This window comes from Canis lupus, chromosome 2 (assembly GCF_003254725.2).
Source record: "Canis lupus dingo isolate Sandy chromosome 2, ASM325472v2, whole genome shotgun sequence".
Lineage (NCBI taxonomy): Eukaryota > Metazoa > Chordata > Mammalia > Carnivora > Canidae > Canis > Canis lupus.
This window is the reverse complement of record NC_064244.1, coordinates 75,783,487-75,800,501: the sequence shown is the minus strand read 5'-3', so window position 1 is coordinate 75,800,501 and position 17,015 is coordinate 75,783,487. Positions and strand designations below refer to the sequence as shown.

Below are 17,015 nucleotides of genomic sequence, written 5' to 3'. Positions count from 1 at the left end.
GGGGGGGGGTGTCCACACACACCTCACTTCGGTCCGGAATGGCTTTTCAACTTGTGCCTGCCTGGTCCTAGCTCCCCAGGGGGCCGGACGGCCTGGTAAAGTTCCAGCGAGGGCTGATAGGCTCCCCATCACCAGTGAGTGCCCCCTCTCCAAGTTGGCACAGAAAAGGGTGCCCCGGCCCGGCCAAGTTCCCGCCCTGCTCCAAGTTTCTCCGCCTGGTCCCCAGGAATGGCAGGCCGGGCCATGCCCAGCGCGACCGGGAGGCTCCGCAACGTGGCCGGGCGACCCGGGGGCTCTCCCGCGGGCCGGCCCCGCCCCCGCCCCCACGCGGGGCTCCCCGGGCGCCTCTCGCCACCGCCCCACGGCGCAGGGGGGCGCAGGCCCGTGCCGGCCCGGGGTCCCCCCCCGGCGGGCGCCCCCGTCCCGGGCCGGAGTCCCGGCCAAGTTGGCGGGCGCCCCCCGCCCCGCACACTCACCGCGAGCAGCCGCCCGTGCAGCAGCAGCGCCAGCAGCAGCGCGCCCGCCGCCCGCTGTCCCATGGCCCGGCCCGCTCCGCTCGTCGCTCGGCGCCCGCCCGCAGCCGCCCGCTCCCAGCCTGCGGAGTCCTCGGGACGGCGCGGCCCGCTCCGGCTCCCGCTCCCGCCGCCCCCGCCCCTCCCGCCGCCCGCCCCGCCCCGCCCCGCCCCGCCCCGCCCCCCCCGGCGCCTGGCCCCGCCCCGGACCGCCCCGCCCCGCCCCCGGCAGGCCCCGCCCCCGGCAGGCCCCGCCCCCGGACCGCGGGCGCCGCGAGCCCGAGCCCGAGCGGCCGCGCTGCCAACTGGGCCTTTGTCTGGGCCCCCAGCCCCCTCGGCGCGGGCCGCGGCCCCGCCCGGCTCCCCGCCAAACCCGGCCTGGAGTGCGGGATGGGACGGGGCCCGCTGTCACCCCCTCTCACCCGGGACCCCTCACTCGGGCCGCTAGGGCTCCCGCGCTCTCGCACACGCGCGCACACCCCGCGCTGGCCTCCCCACGACCTCTCACACTCGGCCTCGCCCCCACCCCCACCGGTGCACACCTGCAGACCTCACGCCCTCCCGCGTTCCCGCGCTCGCCCGCTCTGTCTTCAAAACTGTCACCCGCAGGGTGACATGACTTACACACACACGCCACCGCTCAGGTTCCTGTTAACTTTTTTTTACGCAGACTCACAAGTGTGAATCCCCAGACCCGAAGCATCAGGACGTGTTTTCGCACACAAATTCGCCTGTGCCTTATACACAGGCCCGTATCATCGGCTCATGCACGGGTTGGCTTGTCTTTTTTGCATTTTTCTCCCGCACTAACCACAGCGCCTTACAGTGGGCACTTGAGAGTGAGCTGAATTGCCCCGCACACACGCACCATTTTCCCCATAAACCACGACACATCAACTTGTATTGACATACATCAGAGACCGAGTGCCAGAGACACACCGTTCGCACACCCAGGCCCAGACACAGATGCTCCAGTGGCAAATCCCAGTCCCCGCTGATCCACCACTGACACAGACCCACAGACAGCACACTTGGCCATGCCACTGGGCCTCTCTGCCTGCACTCAGGTCTCCTCTCTGCCTGAAAATTTCCAGGGCAACCCAGGCTGCTGATGGGTGGAGAGAAAACTGGTGTGTGTGTGCGTGTGTGCATGTAGCTTAGAGGAAAACCTTTTGAGTAATGATGGAGGGGAATAAAAACTGAAGTTTCCATTGTTTCCTATGAGAGTTGCTAGGTTCCAGGGACTCAGGGCTGGGTTTGAGGCCAGGAGTGAGGTGAGCTGTGGACAGAAGGAAATGCCCAGCGACCTAGGCGGCACCAGGCTGGGCTCCGGAAGGCGTGTTCCCTGTGATAGGAGCCTGCAGGCTCCCAGGCACTCTGTGGCCTCCCATCCAGGCACAGGGGGGTGGAGGTGGGGGACAGACTAAGAGAATGTTAGCATCCTGACCCCCACCCCCAGGTAGATGTTCCATTCCCCAAAGATTGGGTTCTTCGCCCCTTGGGGTATATTTCTGGGGGACCAGCTTAGAGCTGTAAGGGGCAGAAACTACATCTGCAGTGGCTTGGCCAACTACCCGGCGCTGACCCAGATGCCAGGCACAACACTGAGTGAAGGCTGTTACTGCTCCAAACAGCGAGATACAGGTAGATGAAGAGGGGTTGTGTGATCTTGGCTCTGAGTGACCCCTAATCTGGTGGAGGCAAAGGGCAGGATATAGTCTCTGTCCTTGTGTTGTTCTCAGCCTGATGGGGAATCCTGCCTGTACCACCTTGCCATGTAATCTTGAGCAAATTACTCCACCTTCTGATGTCTCAGTCTCATCGTCTAGAAAACAGGAAAAGGAGAATAATACTAAGACCTCTCTCACAGTGTTGTTGAGGGCAAAAATGAATTATTTTTTTTTTAAGATTCTATTTATTCATGAGAGACACACACACAGAGAGAGGCAGAGACACAGGCAGAGAGAGAAGCAGGCTCCATGCAGGGAGCCCGACGTGGGACTCGATCCCAGGTCTCCAGGATCAGGCCCTGGGCTGAAGGCGGCGCTAAACCTCTGAGCCACCCGGGCTGCCCTTAATTTTTAAAATTTTTTTAAAGAACAGTTTTGGGCACAAAGTAAGCACTACGTAAAGGGTCCCATCTCTCCTGCTGTTTCTGGGTGAGCTCCTAATCTGAAGAAGGGGACACACTTCTGCAGTTAGGGGGCTCTAGTCTGATGGAGGAGCAGCTTCTACACCCAATGTGTTGCTCCTAATCTGAAGGCTAGATGCAGCCTTTACCCCGAGGATCTCCAGTCTGATGCGTGAGTACAGCCTTGTGCTTGAGAACTCCCTCTCTGATGAAGAAGGTTACAAAACTTCAGTGACGTCAGAGCTGGCAGGTGGCCAGCCTTGGTGGCAGGATTTTTCCAAGGCCTTGCCGGTCTGTGGAGGGTCAGCCTCCATGACAAATCACATTTTGTGAGCTGCCTCAGTGTCTTTTCCCCACCTCGGGCCCTTTAAGTCTCAGAGCTTTGGCTTCTTGGATGATTTGCTCATGAGCAAAGGGAAACGGGGAACAAGCAAGCCTTTGTAGATGTCTGGTCAAGACTAAACCCAAGCTATAAGTCTTGCTTACTAAAAGGGGTTGGGGAGAGACATGGTAAAGCTGGGCTGACACGGAGGGCAGGAAAATATGGCCTGTCTAGAAAGTCTTCCAAAGTAACTCCACCCACCCTGAGGATTGGTCACCCACCTATTTATTCTGCATCCTTTCCTTCCCACTAAGGGATTTGGCTAGCTCTGTTTTCTTTTGCAGCCCTTGATATCTTTAGTAAATGTTCTCAAGTTGCTTTGTCTAGGGCCTGGCTATCTCCTCATATGGCTTCGAAGAGCAACAGAGGCAGGGCTTTTGGGCTTTGCTGAGTCCCGGAGGCGCCTGTAATCGCAACTGTACGTACTCATAGCTCAGGGTGCTCGTCATCCTCTTGGAGAGAAACAATCCAAGTCTTGCACAAGGTGCCTTAGATAAGGAGAGACAGCAAGAGTTTGGATAGGTAAGAGCAGCCAAACAATCTGGCTCGTACGAAACAGCAGTTGGGTGCCTTCAGGAACCAGGAGCTAGAGTTTGTGGGTCATCTGTCTGCCGCTCCAAAATTGACAGGACTCAGCTTTTCCTGGCTTCCACTTCCACTCCAAATATTTTCTCTGCCTCAGAGCTTCTCACTTGTTTCATTTTCCTCCTTCCCTTCCTTCCTTCCTTCCTTCCTTCCTTCCTTCCTTCCTTCCTTCCTTCCTTCCTTCCTTCCTTCCTGGCTGCAGTGAATGGTTGGGTAGGTTGTTCACTGAACAAAAGTATGCAGCCAAGTAAGTGGGCCCTGCTTTGGGGCTATGTCTGCCCTGAGGGGTGACCTTTTGCTCATTTGAGTAAAGGCACCGTGTGGGCTAGCTGTGGGCTTGTATTCATTTAATTATGAAATAAACACCTATTTTGTACAAAGGTTCCAAAGCCTGTGTGGGCAAACAGATGCTGGCAGGGTAGGGATATGTCCTTGGATGAGAATGTAGAGCTAGAAAATTGGTATTAAAAGGGAGTGGAGATGGAGGAGAGGAAACTTGGAGGTATTGGGAAGAAGAGGAGGACACAGTCTAAGCAGGCAGTAAGTTAAAGTTCCTGTGCAGAGGGGGAGGACCCTACAGGCCTGGCAAGATAGAGCCCTGCCCATTTCTCCAGCCACACCCCTCCCCCAACCTGGTCTCTGTACATGCTTTTCCTTCTTGAGTGCTTTTCCCACCCAATACCCACCCCACTTGTCCTACTGTCTTGTAGCATTTAGTTCCAAGATCATGCCACCATAGGAGCCTTCCCGCCTTCCCTGCCTTCTCAGGCTAGGTCATGTTCCCTGCTGCACTTCCCCACAACCTGCCTCCCCCAAGTTGCTCTTGCAACATTTTTACAATGACAATAATTTGGAAGATCATTTAATATTCTGAGCATGGGGGCACCTGGGTGGCTCAGTGGGTTAAGCGTCTGCTTCGGTTCAGGTTGCGATCTGGGAGTCCTGGGATGGAGCCCTACATCTGGGGAGCCTACTTCTCCCTCTCCCAGCTTGTGCTCCTTCTCTCTCTCTCTCTCAAATAAATTAATAAAATCTCTTAAAAATTATTATGAGGAGTAATAAAGGCAGGGAGCATGATGGTCTGGTTTCTGTATTGTTCCCAACCACATCTCCTGTGAAGGGCACAGTGCCTGGCAGGGAGCTGGCACTTGGATGATTTCACTTGAATGAAAGAACAAGTTGGTTCAAGCATGGCATAAGATATAAATGTTCCCCCTTCTGGTTTGTATTCCAGGCAGATAAACTCCCCTTGCTGTCTGATTCACGCTGAATCGCATTTGGTTACTAGCACAGTTCTGGGGAGTTGGCAAGTGAGTGTGTTTTATGACTGCCCTCCTCAAGACAGAGAAACTGAGGCCCCCGAGCATGAAGCAGCTTGCCTAGATCATACACAGTCAATAGGAGGTAGAGCCAGGCTTCACATCCACATCTGTCAGACTCTAGAACTTTCTTGACCATATCCATTTCTGCCTCCACCTGGGTTATTTGCAACTCTGCCTAGGCAGAAATGTGACATTTCTGAAAATGGCCTTGATTCGGTCCCTCTGCCCCTTCCAGATATCCTCCCCACCAACCCTTATCATTCTCAATCACTTTCTTTTTTTTTTTTTTTTTTTTCTCTCAATCACTTTCTTGCTGAACTCCCCACCTGGGGTCCCAGGCCCCAGGGCAGGGTTCCCACTCTGTACCTCATGGATCACCTGCCCTCTGAGATGCTCCTTCAAAAAGGGGTTCCCTGCTCAAGAAGTTTGGGAACGCTGTGCTCTTTCCTACCCTTTGGCCATCTCAAGGGATACCAACACAGGAAAGTTTCTGAGCAAGCCTCCAGCAAAATCGGCTTGCCCAACTCTACTTAATCCAGCATTCCTCAAGATACTTGAGAAAGGAGCCATTTGTTTTTATGAAAAAATCTTTTAACATCGCACAAGACTGGGGTTTCTCATAACACACTTTGCAGATACTGCTGCAGAGCCTCGCTCCTGAGCTGACCATAAATGGTCTCTATAATTTGAATTTGTCACTCACGCACCCCCCCGCTCTCCAGCCAGGCTGGAATTCTTATGGCCTGCATACACCCCCCCTCACATTCCTACCCGCACACTCTTGCTTCAGCTATAGAAGACTTCTGTGCAAGGCCCGTAGCTGGTGCTCTGTTCATTTCCCTTCCTTTGCTCCCGTACACACATGCATTTTACCGCATGTGCTCAGTGTTATGTGTACCATTTCATGTCTTGCTCCCCTTGCCTAATTCTTCAGAAACGCAGTTCCATGTGTCAGTCAACGCCAGGGCTACTTACAAATGTCTCTACGGCTCGGTGCCAGTCCCCAAACTATTTATTACCAGTCTGAGATGAGATAAGAAACGTTCGCCGAGTGTAGATCAACTGTAATTGGTAAGCACTCTGGTTAGCTCAGCTGACCATTTTTTTTCTTGCCATATTGGCTCCAGATTCCAAGCAGTGCGGGGATTTACATACTACTACATGGTCTTTTATTGCAAATGGTAACTGTTGGCGATTTGTGGGACAGCTCCTTTGAACAGCACTCACACTGACTTTGTACATCATAGTTCTCATAGTCATTTGGTATAGTGCCCCCTAAACTCACCATACTTCGTCAACCCTATCCTATTGTTGGATATTTGGGCTGTTTCCAGGTCGTTGTGATTAATAAAGCACTGCTGTGAACGGGTACGCATGCATCTGTGTGTTTACTTCTGCAACTCCCTCAGTTTTTAAGGACCACGAATCCGAGGCCAGAAAGGTGGACGGTCATGAACGGCAGAGGCCAGCCTCCCACCCTGGCCTCCTGACCCCGGCCCCCTAATTCCTTCCTCCAGCCTGAAGGGCCCTTCCTACTGGGCAGATTTTCCGTCCCTTTCATGCTTTTCTTTGCTAGGTTATGAGGTTTCTGCAGTGTTCCCACATGTTGTCTTTTGGAGCTTGAGAGAAATCCTTTTGGAATGTCCTGTGCCTTCTCCCTCGAGTTCCCGGCTTTGTTCAATTGTTCACGATAAATTCCTGCCCTGCTGGGAGGGGCCCAGAGGCTGTTAAGTTTGCCAAAAATGGTGGTACCAACTCAGGCACAGCACATGTCTGAGGCTCTTTGCTTCTACTGAGATTTCAACCTAAAAGAGGGCAATGTGGATGCGGTTGGGGGTGAGGGGGTATCGCCCACCCCTGGTTTTCTGCTTCCTTTGTAGAGTAAGCAGAGTGAGTTGTGTGCAGACAGAAAGGACAGTGAGGGGTAAGGTGGGCCTCAGGAATGAGCTGGGGGCTGGGGAGGGCTAGAGTGGGGGAGAGTCAGGTTCATGAGGTTCAGAGACAGGAAAGGTGGGTGGAGGAGTGAGGGTTGGGAGCAGGACAGTGTGTCACTCCAACATGCGCCTTGGCAGTACACATGTATTTTCTGGAATCGTAGAATAGTGATATCAAATTATCTGTCTGATAAAAGCGCTATGGTAGATTTTCAAAAAATATATACAAAAATCATTCTGATGTCACGCACCTATCCCCAGTGGTCCCCAACGATGCAGGGACCAGTGGATTGGGCAATTGAGACACAGGTGACCTTTGAGGAAATTTCTCCCTTTGTTTCCTATTTCCCGGAAAGAGCATATCCCGGGTTAACACTGCCCTGTCTGGAACACTGGTGTTGAGGAGCAGCCCAAACCCCTGGAGTTAAACACCATTTTTGTTTTGTCTAATTTACCGCATATTTTGGATACCAAGATTTACCTCTCTTTCTTTTGGAGTCCATTCAATAAACACTAAGAAAAGAAGCAATTTGGATAGAAAGGGCATTGGCTGAGGGTCAAGCCCCAGGTGGGAATCCCAGCTCTCCTCCGAACCAGCTGGAGGAGCGTGGGCATGTCACTTCTACTCTTTGAGTCTCAGTTTTCCCCTCTGCAAAATGGGGTACTAAAACCGAGCCTCACAGGGAGCAGAGAGGGCTGAAAGCCCATATTTCTGGCCTTGGTGGCATGCCTGGAACACAGTGTGGGCGCTCAATAAATGATGAGGTACTTCTGCAGCGTGAAGGACTTTCCCCGACCGCCCCCAGCGGTGGGGACACCTAGCTTCTTCTGTTTACAAGCCGGACAGCACACTAGGCTGTGGCATTGTTCTGTAGCCAGCACGCTGCTTCCTGTTTACACAGACCTTGCAGATGCATGGCTTGAACAGTGGACGTGGAGGACTTCCTGTGGCCTCTGCATGGCCATGTGGAACAGAGAGCCTTCTCTAGCGAAGAGCCTTATTTTCTCAGGACTTGAGCTGAGTGACTGGTGCAAGGGGTTTGTGAGCAGTGAGTATCCAAGGAGCAGTTGGGCTAAATGCAGACATCCTGTCCCTTTCACGTTCAACCCAAACCCCCACCAATGGTCAAAGTTCATTTGAGCACCTACTATGTATTGCGCTCTGTAATGATATTTGCCATTCATTGGGCATCCACTGTGTACTTTTGCAGAGCATCTACTACTTGAAAGATGTTATAATCATGAAGATAATTATTGAGCACCTACTGTACACATAATACTCTAGAATGATGGCTGCCATCCAGTTTTAGAAGAGTCACTGTGTTGTATGCGGTGTAATCATCTTTATCATAATCATTTATGCCTAACCTCGATGTGCATCTCATTCATACAATAAGGACAATAATACCTTCCTTGAAGGACTGATATGGGGATTAAATGAGTTGATATGTAGAAAGCGCTTAAAACAATGACTGGTGTATAGGGAAGAGCTTAATAAATGTTGGCCACCATCATGGATAATTATTAAACACCCATTGCATGCAAGACACTCTAATCATCAGACAATTGTAGTTATCATTGCTGAGCATCAATTGGGCACACGGCCCTATAATCAGTATTTATAACTGAGCCCCTGTTGTGGGCTAGACACTGGGGAATTCAGGAACAGTGTCCTAGGCAAGGATCTTATGCTCTGATTAGGGGAAATTAAACTATTTGGGTGGTAGGCATCTCCAGGAGAGTCAGGGACAAATCCTATGCAAATACCGACCTAAAGCAGGAAGGGGATGGCTTTGAGCGGCCAGACAGAGGATTTGGGAATCAGGACACCCTCTCCTGAGTCAGGCCAAAATGGATTCTAATAAGCTGTATTCCTACAAGTGTTCACCTGGGGGATGGGTCACTGGAGAACCCACCAGACCCACCAGACAAAGGCCAAAGTCTTCTCTCTTGGGAGGGAAGGAATGCAAGAGACAAGGAAAGGAGTGTGCTACACTGCTGAGCTTTGGACCTAGAGAGGATATCCCAGGTTCTCCGGAGATGAAATACAAGTGAGGGTGAATTCAGTAAACTAAAATCCTATTCCCCCTTTCTTCCTCCTATCCTGAGACCTCCATGGTGAACTCCTGGCAGGGATATTCAGGCTTGCCACTTTCTCTTTTTGGCCATAGAGCTCAGCCAGAGCAGGCCACTCCCTCCAAGAGTCATGGAATCTTGTAGAACTGCAGGTTCTGCATTATTTCAAGGTCAGCCCCATTCCACACTCTGACCTGCCATTGGCCCTCATATTTCCAAGGAGACAGGAAAGCTCCACCAAGAAAAGGGCCTGGACCTGAAGTTCAGAGCCACACAGAAATGGCCTTGAGGGCTGAAATGGGAAGTTGGCTCAGGACTCAGGTGGCCTGAGTTCTCAAGGGTCAAGGGGGCGGGGGAGGGGTGGTGGTGGGGAGACACTCTTGATTCTTAGCCCAGGCCTGGCTTGGGACTAGGAGGATAGACTCAGAAATATCAGAGCCTGGGTCCCTTAGAGCCCATTAAAGCTACCCTACTCATTTACAGAAGGGGAAACAGGCCTAAGGGGGAGAAAGCGATGCACCCAAGGTCTCAGAGTAGACTAGTGGCACAGTCAGGCTGGAATCACAGTCTTTATGGTCCCTCAGCCAGCAGGATGGTAGAGAACTGGGTGCCTTGTGGGTCCTGACTTCTCATCACCCAAATCAGTTAGGTCTCCGAAGGCTTGGAACCCTCAGTGGCCCAGAGAACAGTTTCTCAGACATTTGCAGCAAGATACTTGGGACCTCCTCATTCTGACCCTCCTGGCCCTCATCCAGCCTGGATAGAACCATTCATTAGAGATTTCCCAGGAAGGGCAGTACCTCCAGTGGCAATGATCCCTGGTTGCCTCTCCCACTCGGCATCCTAAAGTTTTCCTCTACCTCCACCCTAAGCCTTGGTCATTAAAACCACATCTTTAAAATAATATAAAGGGGCACCGGGGTGGCTCAGTGGTTGAGCATCTGCCTTTGGCTCAGGTCGTGATTCCAGGATCCTGAGATCGAGTCTCACATCAGGCTCTCTGCATAGTGCCTGCTCCTCCCTCTGCGTATGTCTCTGCCTCTCTCTGTGTCTCTCATGAATAAATAAATGAAATCTTAAAAAAATAAAGAATAAAATAAAAGAACATATAGAAAGCACTTAGAACAGCACCTGCCACATAGTAAGTGCTCTAGGAAGTTCTGCTATTACTATCGTCATTATTATTTCTGCTCACGATGAACAGTGCTGAAGTCAACATCAACAACAATCTCAAAATCAGAAGAGGATGGAGAGGGATTGGAAATGAATAGCTAGTCCATTTCTTCCCATGGGGAAACTCCCCGGTGACCCATTCAAGATGTAAACCAGATATTCCAAACCGAGGCCTGTGTGCTTCACATTCCACCTGCAAGTATTTTTCTTGAGCCCACAGAGCACTATGACATTTTTGAATTTGTTGTTAGCATATAAAAATGAGATTCCTGGCTTCTCTTGAAAAAGCAACAACCCGTTGGAGAGCTGGGTTTAGACCAAGTATTTCCTCCCCACCCAGCCCGGCTCACCCGTTAGCTTTTACCTTCCTGGCTCTGTAGGTCCTCGAGTTCATAAACCTCCTGTCGAAACCACTGCCCGCCCCCCCAAACCTCCCCAACAGAGTCTTGGAAGGAACATTTTGCCACAATTTATTTTCTACACCTGCAGCTTGATGGACATGTACCCATTTCATGGTCGATGTTACCACCAGCTACAGGGTTTAGAGATGGGCTCGGGGGCTCTCAAGCCCGAGCGGATTGCTTCCCAGAGCTTGGGAAGGCGACCTAAGGAAAAGATCCCGTTGCCGAACAAGGGGAGCTCGGGCAGCTTCATCCCGGGCCTCTGCGGCAGCACAGGTGTGAGGCTCCGGCTCTGAAGCCGGTGCGGGTAACTGGTGCCGGCAGGCTCATCCGTATACTGCAGCGTGTTGACACCCCTGGGGGAAGGCACCATGCAGGTGTTGGTGTAGTTGTCAGAGGCAGCCGTGCTGGTGATGGGACTGGAGTTACTGCGGGGGAAGGAGTGGTCTGGGTGGTCCAGGTGGATGGAGTTGGCCACGCGTTCCAGGTAGTTGGCTGCAAGCCTTGGCAGGCTCAGTGATGACTTGGGACCATTGGTACAGAAGGCATTGGTGGATCTGTCAAGGTAGTTGATGCCTCTGATGAGTTGGTCCAGGAAGGTGGGGCTGCAGGGGCCCGAGGGACGTTCTGTACAGAGCAGGCAATGGGGGCTGCTGCGGCAAGAGGGCCTTCTGGCCACCTTGGGGTGGTTTGCGAGGTGGCTCGTCTCCACGTACTTGGAGTTGTAGGGGCGGCCCATGCAGATGTTCCTCACGGGAAGTCTGGGGGAGCTGGGGCCCTCCGATTGCTCCAAGGGGCCACTGCTGTTACAGAAATCCGAGCCACTGGGGGTGCGGGGACACTTGGGGCTGTGGGGCCAGGCGGGAGTCTGGGCTGAGGAGGACAGGCTATTGGGATGGCTCAAGCGGCTGCAAGCATTGGAACGGCTCCCTGGGCGTCCAGACATCGTCCCAGCTGGGCAGATGAGCTTCGTGGTGCCGACCTGCTCTGGGCTCACCCGGAGGCTGGCTACCTGGGCCTGGAGAAGACAGTTGGGTCGGCTCTCCATGGCTCCCTGCCCTCTCCCTGCACACTTTCTCCGCATGTGCTCCCTCTGCCTCCCCAACACCACCCTCCTCCCTCTCCTCCTCCTCCTAGACCCAGGGATTTTCACACTGGAAAACAGACATCCTATTCTTCAGAAAGCAAGAGATGAGGAGGAAGGCAAGACCCTTAGAACAACTGAGGCCAGAGGACGACCCTTAGGGACAAGTGAGGCAGTCTCCTTGTTCCTTGAACTCACACCCATATTCTGAAATTCCCATTTGCCTTTTAAGTAAAGACTCCAGGAGACCACAAAATCCAAAGACTGAATCTCTAATGGGGAAATTCCAAGCACTGAGAGACCTTCTCTCCAGGTAATATTAAATAGCTAATCATCAACAACACAATGCACCTGATACTAAAAAAAAAAATGTGTCCTGGAAGTGATGTAACACTATATGCACTGTCCCTGCGCCTGGAGCTTTGCTTGTGTCTTGCATGTAATTGTTGCTATGAATCAAGGAGGTGGTCACTATTCTATTTCTGGTTGACAGAAGGGAAACTCAGTCTCAGAGAGATGATGTGACTTGCCTCAGATTCCACAGCTTGTTAGTGGTGCGGCCAAGGTACTATCTTGGGTGTGTGTCTGATAACCCCTCAAAGACAAGGCTATGTTGGGGTGACTTCGGCCCCCCTCACAATCTCTTTAGGAAGAGTTCTCACCACATCTCCTCTGCCTGCTAGATGGGAGCACTAATGGGGAGAACCAGAGGCGGGGGCACTTGCTAAACTCCAGCACTAAGTTGATCCTGACTTTAGGAATCCCAAATGAGGGGAGGGGGTAGTATGACAAGTCCACCAACGGGGCTGGACTTGTAAGGTCACAGTCTTCCAGGATATGTGGTCTTGACCCTCTCTGGCAGTAGGAGGTCTCCTCATCCACTCTACAAGAGCGGGGGGCATTGGGATCCCTACTCGTTGTGGCCTGAATGTGGGCACTTCACTGAGATTAAGGCCTGGCCAGGCCCAGAAGATGCTCAGTCCATGTACCCCCATCTCCTGTCTCAGCCTGTCTCCCCTCCTTGTCCCCCTGTCCCTGGGTTCCTTAATACTCCCCTACCCCCAACCAGGAGGAAGGCTCCACTCTCTCCCCCTCCCCAAGACTGCCAGCTTGATGCTAATTTCCCACTTCTGCCCAGTGAGGACAGAGCAGTATCTGAGCCTGTCCCACCCAGGAAGCAGCTGCCTGCCCCTCTTCCAGCCCACGGCCCTCAGCTGCCGTTGTCTTTTGGGTCTGAATCGAGTGGAATGTACAGACCCTTGGCTCTTCCCTTTCAGGTCCAACCCCACCCCATCTCCTCCTCTGGAAATACAGGAGGTGGCTGAGGGCTGACCCGCACAGTGCCCGACCCCTCCCTCCCCGGCTGACTGGGCCCCATCTGCCGCAGGGCCCCCTCCCACGCTCACTCTGTCTTTAGGAGGTAGATGACTTAGCCCTCCTGTTGCTCTCCACTGGAGATACCTTCATGCCGCCACTCCAGACTGCTGGCCATGTCATAGAATCATGGAATCCTAGAGCTGGGAGGGGCCTCCAGAGGTCATCCTGGCCAGGCCCCTGCCTCAGGGCCAGCACCACATTAAGCCCTCCAGGACAGATGGGCCCTATTTTTAAAACGAGACTAGGGTGGATGTTTTCCTGCATGTCTTGTTGTTTTCCTAGTGTTTAATTATGCTGAGAGTCAAGAAGTTTTATGCTGGCCCTGATATAACTCCCATTGGCCGTGGTCAGCATCAATCACTTCCCTCTTCCCACTGGCTCAGCAAACATTTATTGAGTCTCCCCAAAGTGCTAACCCTTGGAGTGACCCATTCTTGACCATAACTGCTCTGTGTCTCCTGCCCGCTGAGGTCAGCGATCCAGCGTGGAGTATCTAGCACACGGCGGGCTCTGGCCAGAGCCTGAAGACTCCGGCCAGCAAATCTCAGGACCTCCATGGCCCTCACCCAGCCCTGGTCCCTTGGGGGCATCCAGTACATTTTTGCCAAGAAAAGCCTCCCTCCATCCAGTCCTCTCAAATATTAAAAATACAGTTTTAATTTTTATCTTTGAAAAATTTTCAAACTTCCTGAGAACTCACAAGACAACAAATTCTGTAGTCTTTATCCAAATCCACAGATTATTAATGCTCTTGCCACGTTTATCACTGCATGTGCACACAAACACACACACACAACTATTGTTTGAGAGGACGTTGCAGACAACACCATCTTTTACCCCTGAACACCTGGGCATGGATCTCCTACATGCTGAGTAGACAGGGACATTTTCTTTTTTCTTTTTTCAAGTTTTAGATATTTATTTATTTGTATAAACCCCAACACGATACATCAACATGATTTCTTTCTTTTTTTTTTAATCTAAGACTTTTTTTTTTTTTTTTTTTCACGAGAGACACAGAGAGAGGCAGAGACATAGGCAGAGGGAGAAGCAGGCTCCTTGCAGGGAGCCCAGTGTGGGACTCGATCCCTGGACCCCGGGATCACACCCTGAGCCAAAGGCACTCAGCCACTGAACCACCCGGGCGTCTCCATCAACATGATTTCATGCATTAGAGGGGAAATACTTCCTGGATAAGTGGAAAATTGTGCAAATGATTTCTGGAAGACCTTCATTCTAAGTAGCTTTGTAGTGAAACCTTTCATTTGGAAGTCTGGACCTTCTTTTTTTAGTTTGCTGTAATCTATCTTCACTGAGTAGAGCTTGTACTGATCATGGGGACCCAGTTTTTTCCAGGGTTCTGGGTAATTCTTCCTATCCCAACTGACCTCTGGATCGAACAATGCCAGGCCCAAGACGTACAGCACTGCTCCAGTACCTTCCACGCCAATAAATACGAAGAGGAGGATCAAGCTCGGATGCTTCATGGCCTGACCCAGGATCTGGTGTCACATGATTGTGCCAGGGGCCGCCGGTCCAAGAGAAGAACAGATCAAAGCTGGACACTAAGTAGTCCCTACACCAAGAATGAATGGATGTCTCGAACATGTTCTTACACCCCCATACTGCAGTGGCCAAATACAGGATGTTTGGCAGGGGTCGAGTACGACCGACTAATATACAGTCCACATTGACATTTCACCGATTGCCCCTGTGATGTTCCTCGTGGCAACTCTTCATCCCACACCAGATCCAACCCAGGAGCACGCGTGGCCTTTGTCCTCAGGTGTCTTTGGTTTCCTTCACCCTTCCTTTGTCTTCCGTGACAGGGACACGTTTGAAGAGCACGGCCACGTTGTTCTGGAGAGGGTTCTCTGGTCTGGGTTTAATCTGATGTTTCTGAGTGATCAGACCCAAGATCATCGAGTGCTGTAACATGGAAGCCTCAGCCTGGGCCCTCCACAACCCACAGCCACTAAGGGTGAAAGAAAGTCCTTTCTGCCTGGGGTGGGGTGGTTATAGTTGCTGAAACGGGGAGCCAAGAGGAAGGATCAGAGGGCCCCCAAGAAGGAGGAAGAGTGGGGAGCTCGGTGGACCAGGGAAGTGGTGTCAACAGTTCTCTTGTAGGGCGTCAGCCTGGCCTGGTTCTCCTCTGGCCTGGGGGCCGGGCAGGCAGGCAGGCAGCCAGCGGAGGGCTGGGCCTCTGCCGTCTGTCCTGAAGGTACCCAGGCATCGAGATCACTGGCCATTTCTGGCCTGGGCACTAAAAGCCTCTGGAAATAGCTCCAGGACAATTATTTTAGGAGGAATGTGCTATTCCTCCATCTTCCCAGAAAGCCAGGCTGTGTCCCAGAAGATCAAGACCGTCCCTCTCTGGCCTCCCCCAACTCCAGGGGCTCTCTAGGTATTCTGGGGACCACAGAGGCCTCCAGAGCCAGAAGAGGCAAGGAGCCAAAAGTAGAGTCAAGGAGACTAAAAGCGCTTTTCCCAGGTGGGGGTGGGGGGCGGGGAGAAGGGGAGGTTCTGTTCTTAGATCCTGAGCTCTCAGAGCCCAGTCTTGAGTCATGCCGGCTGGTTAGGGGCCAGCTGACCCCAAGCATGAAGACACATGAGGAGGAGGGTATGGGGAAGCTGCCTGCCCTACCCCGTGCCCAGCCCCATTCCCAAGAAACTGATATGCATGGTGTACGTGCTAGGTGCCAGCACCTTCTACCCTCCCATTTAATCCTCACAGTGCCCCTAAGAAGTGGTAGTTGGTTTTTCCAATAAGGTCATTGAGACACAGAAAGGGCAAGGGACTTACCAAGCTCACCCCACATTCAAAATTAAAACCCAGGGTTCTACTGGGTTCTACTCTAATTTTGCAGAGGGGGCTACTCCTCTCACTCAGTGAGGACACAGTAAGTGACTCTGTGAACTGAGTGGCACTGGGAGCGGTCCAACCTGGAGACACAGGCTGGTGGGCCGCTTTAGCTCTGTCCCCCGCCAAACCCCATCCTCCACCACCCAGTGAGCCCAGCTGCCTCTCCCTCTCTAGCACCGTAGGGATGAATGCTAGAGTCTCAGAATGTTCTGGGTGGGTGCCCTACACAGTCTCCAGCCACAGAAGCCCCTACCCTTGCTCCACTAGGTCCAACTCCAACAGTGGATCCTTAGCTCCATTGCCAAAGCCAGCTGGGCTTTGCTTCATCCCTTGCCCCTCCCTCTCCCCTCACCCCCCTGCATCCCACCCGGGCCGTTCAACCTATCCCCTCCTGTGTCCCACCATGTCCATTGGGGGCCCCTTCTCTATCCTAGGCATGAGGAGTTTCCCGAGAGCATCTCATTCCTTCGGGCTCTCCCAGAATGGAGGGAACAGCCTCCTTCTCCAGAGACCTTAGGACCCTGCCCCATTACCCTATATACTGTTTATTAACCACCCCCCACCCCCACACCTGCCACTCAGCAGCTGCTCTTCTCCCCTGTGGACTGTAATGGTGTTCCCATGTCCTTTCTGTCACATGGCTCCTGGAAGCATCAAAGATAAGGAGCAAGCAGAGCTTGGCAGTCCCAAGCATGAGCTCAGCGGCTGCAAGCATGAGACCCCCACGTCAGTCCAGGGGACAGCGAGAGCCAAGGGCCATGAAACTTTCTTGGCTGTCCCACCCTGCCTGAGGACTTCTGTGCCCGGCCTCAGGCAACTATTAGCAGTGTGACTCACCTGAGTTCTTACCTGGCATGGGACCAGCTTGCCTGCAGGAATGAAAATCTCTGCTGGGCTGGGTTCTGGCCCTCCCCGTAGCTACAGGCTTTCACCCTCCCAAGCACAGTGAGTCACACACCCTCATTCTCCCAACACTCTCAAGGATAAAGGCCCTCTGCTCACCAGCTGCCAAAACAGCCTTCCTTCCCCGAGCCCACATGTGGCAGGTACAAGCTGGGACAGATTTGAGCTCAGAAGCACTGGGGCAGGTGTGGCTTGGCAGGAGCCCCAGCCAACAAGAACTTCCCTCCTGCCAAGCCACCTTAGGGATTTAGGTACAGTAGCCAAGGTGGGAG

The 17,015-nt window shown here is 52.8% G+C and overlaps 2 protein-coding genes and 1 pseudogene across 7 annotated transcripts in view; all 3 read right to left on the bottom strand.

Moving 5' to 3' along the window:
- The window catches only part of HSPG2 (heparan sulfate proteoglycan 2), a 99,271-nt gene extending 98,633 nt beyond the window's left edge, over nucleotides 1-638 (bottom strand). For all 6 annotated transcript variants that reach the window (XM_025447973.3, XM_049106034.1, XM_025447974.3 and 3 more), the window contains exon 1: nucleotides 477-638. In XM_025447973.3, the coding sequence (XP_025303758.1) occupies nucleotides 477-539 (63 nt within the window). In that variant the 5' untranslated portion in view covers nucleotides 540-638. The remainder of the gene's footprint in view (nucleotides 1-476) is intronic.
- A 9,930-nt stretch (nucleotides 639-10,568) lies between these two features.
- Nucleotides 10,569-13,127, bottom strand: LOC112660502 (uncharacterized). The gene is made up of 2 exons (XM_025448044.1): nucleotides 13,007-13,127; nucleotides 10,569-11,534 (listed from the first exon to the last, which is right to left on the bottom strand). The coding sequence occupies exon 2, from the start codon at nucleotides 11,460-11,462 to the stop codon at nucleotides 10,638-10,640; it is 825 nt and encodes a 274-aa protein (XP_025303829.1). The 5' UTR covers nucleotides 11,463-11,534; nucleotides 13,007-13,127; the 3' UTR covers nucleotides 10,569-10,637.
- Nucleotides 13,128-13,918: 791 nt separating this feature from the next.
- On the bottom strand, nucleotides 13,919-14,491 carry LOC112660409 (cytochrome c oxidase subunit NDUFA4-like; annotated as a pseudogene).
- Between the last annotated feature and the right edge of the window lie 2,524 nt (nucleotides 14,492-17,015).

Bases quoted from the DNA above. Each gene is read 5' to 3' on its own strand.
- LOC112660502 (XM_025448044.1), bottom strand. From the start codon at position 11,462: ATGTCTGGACGCCCAGGGAGCCGTTCCAATGCTTGCAGCCGCTTGAGC.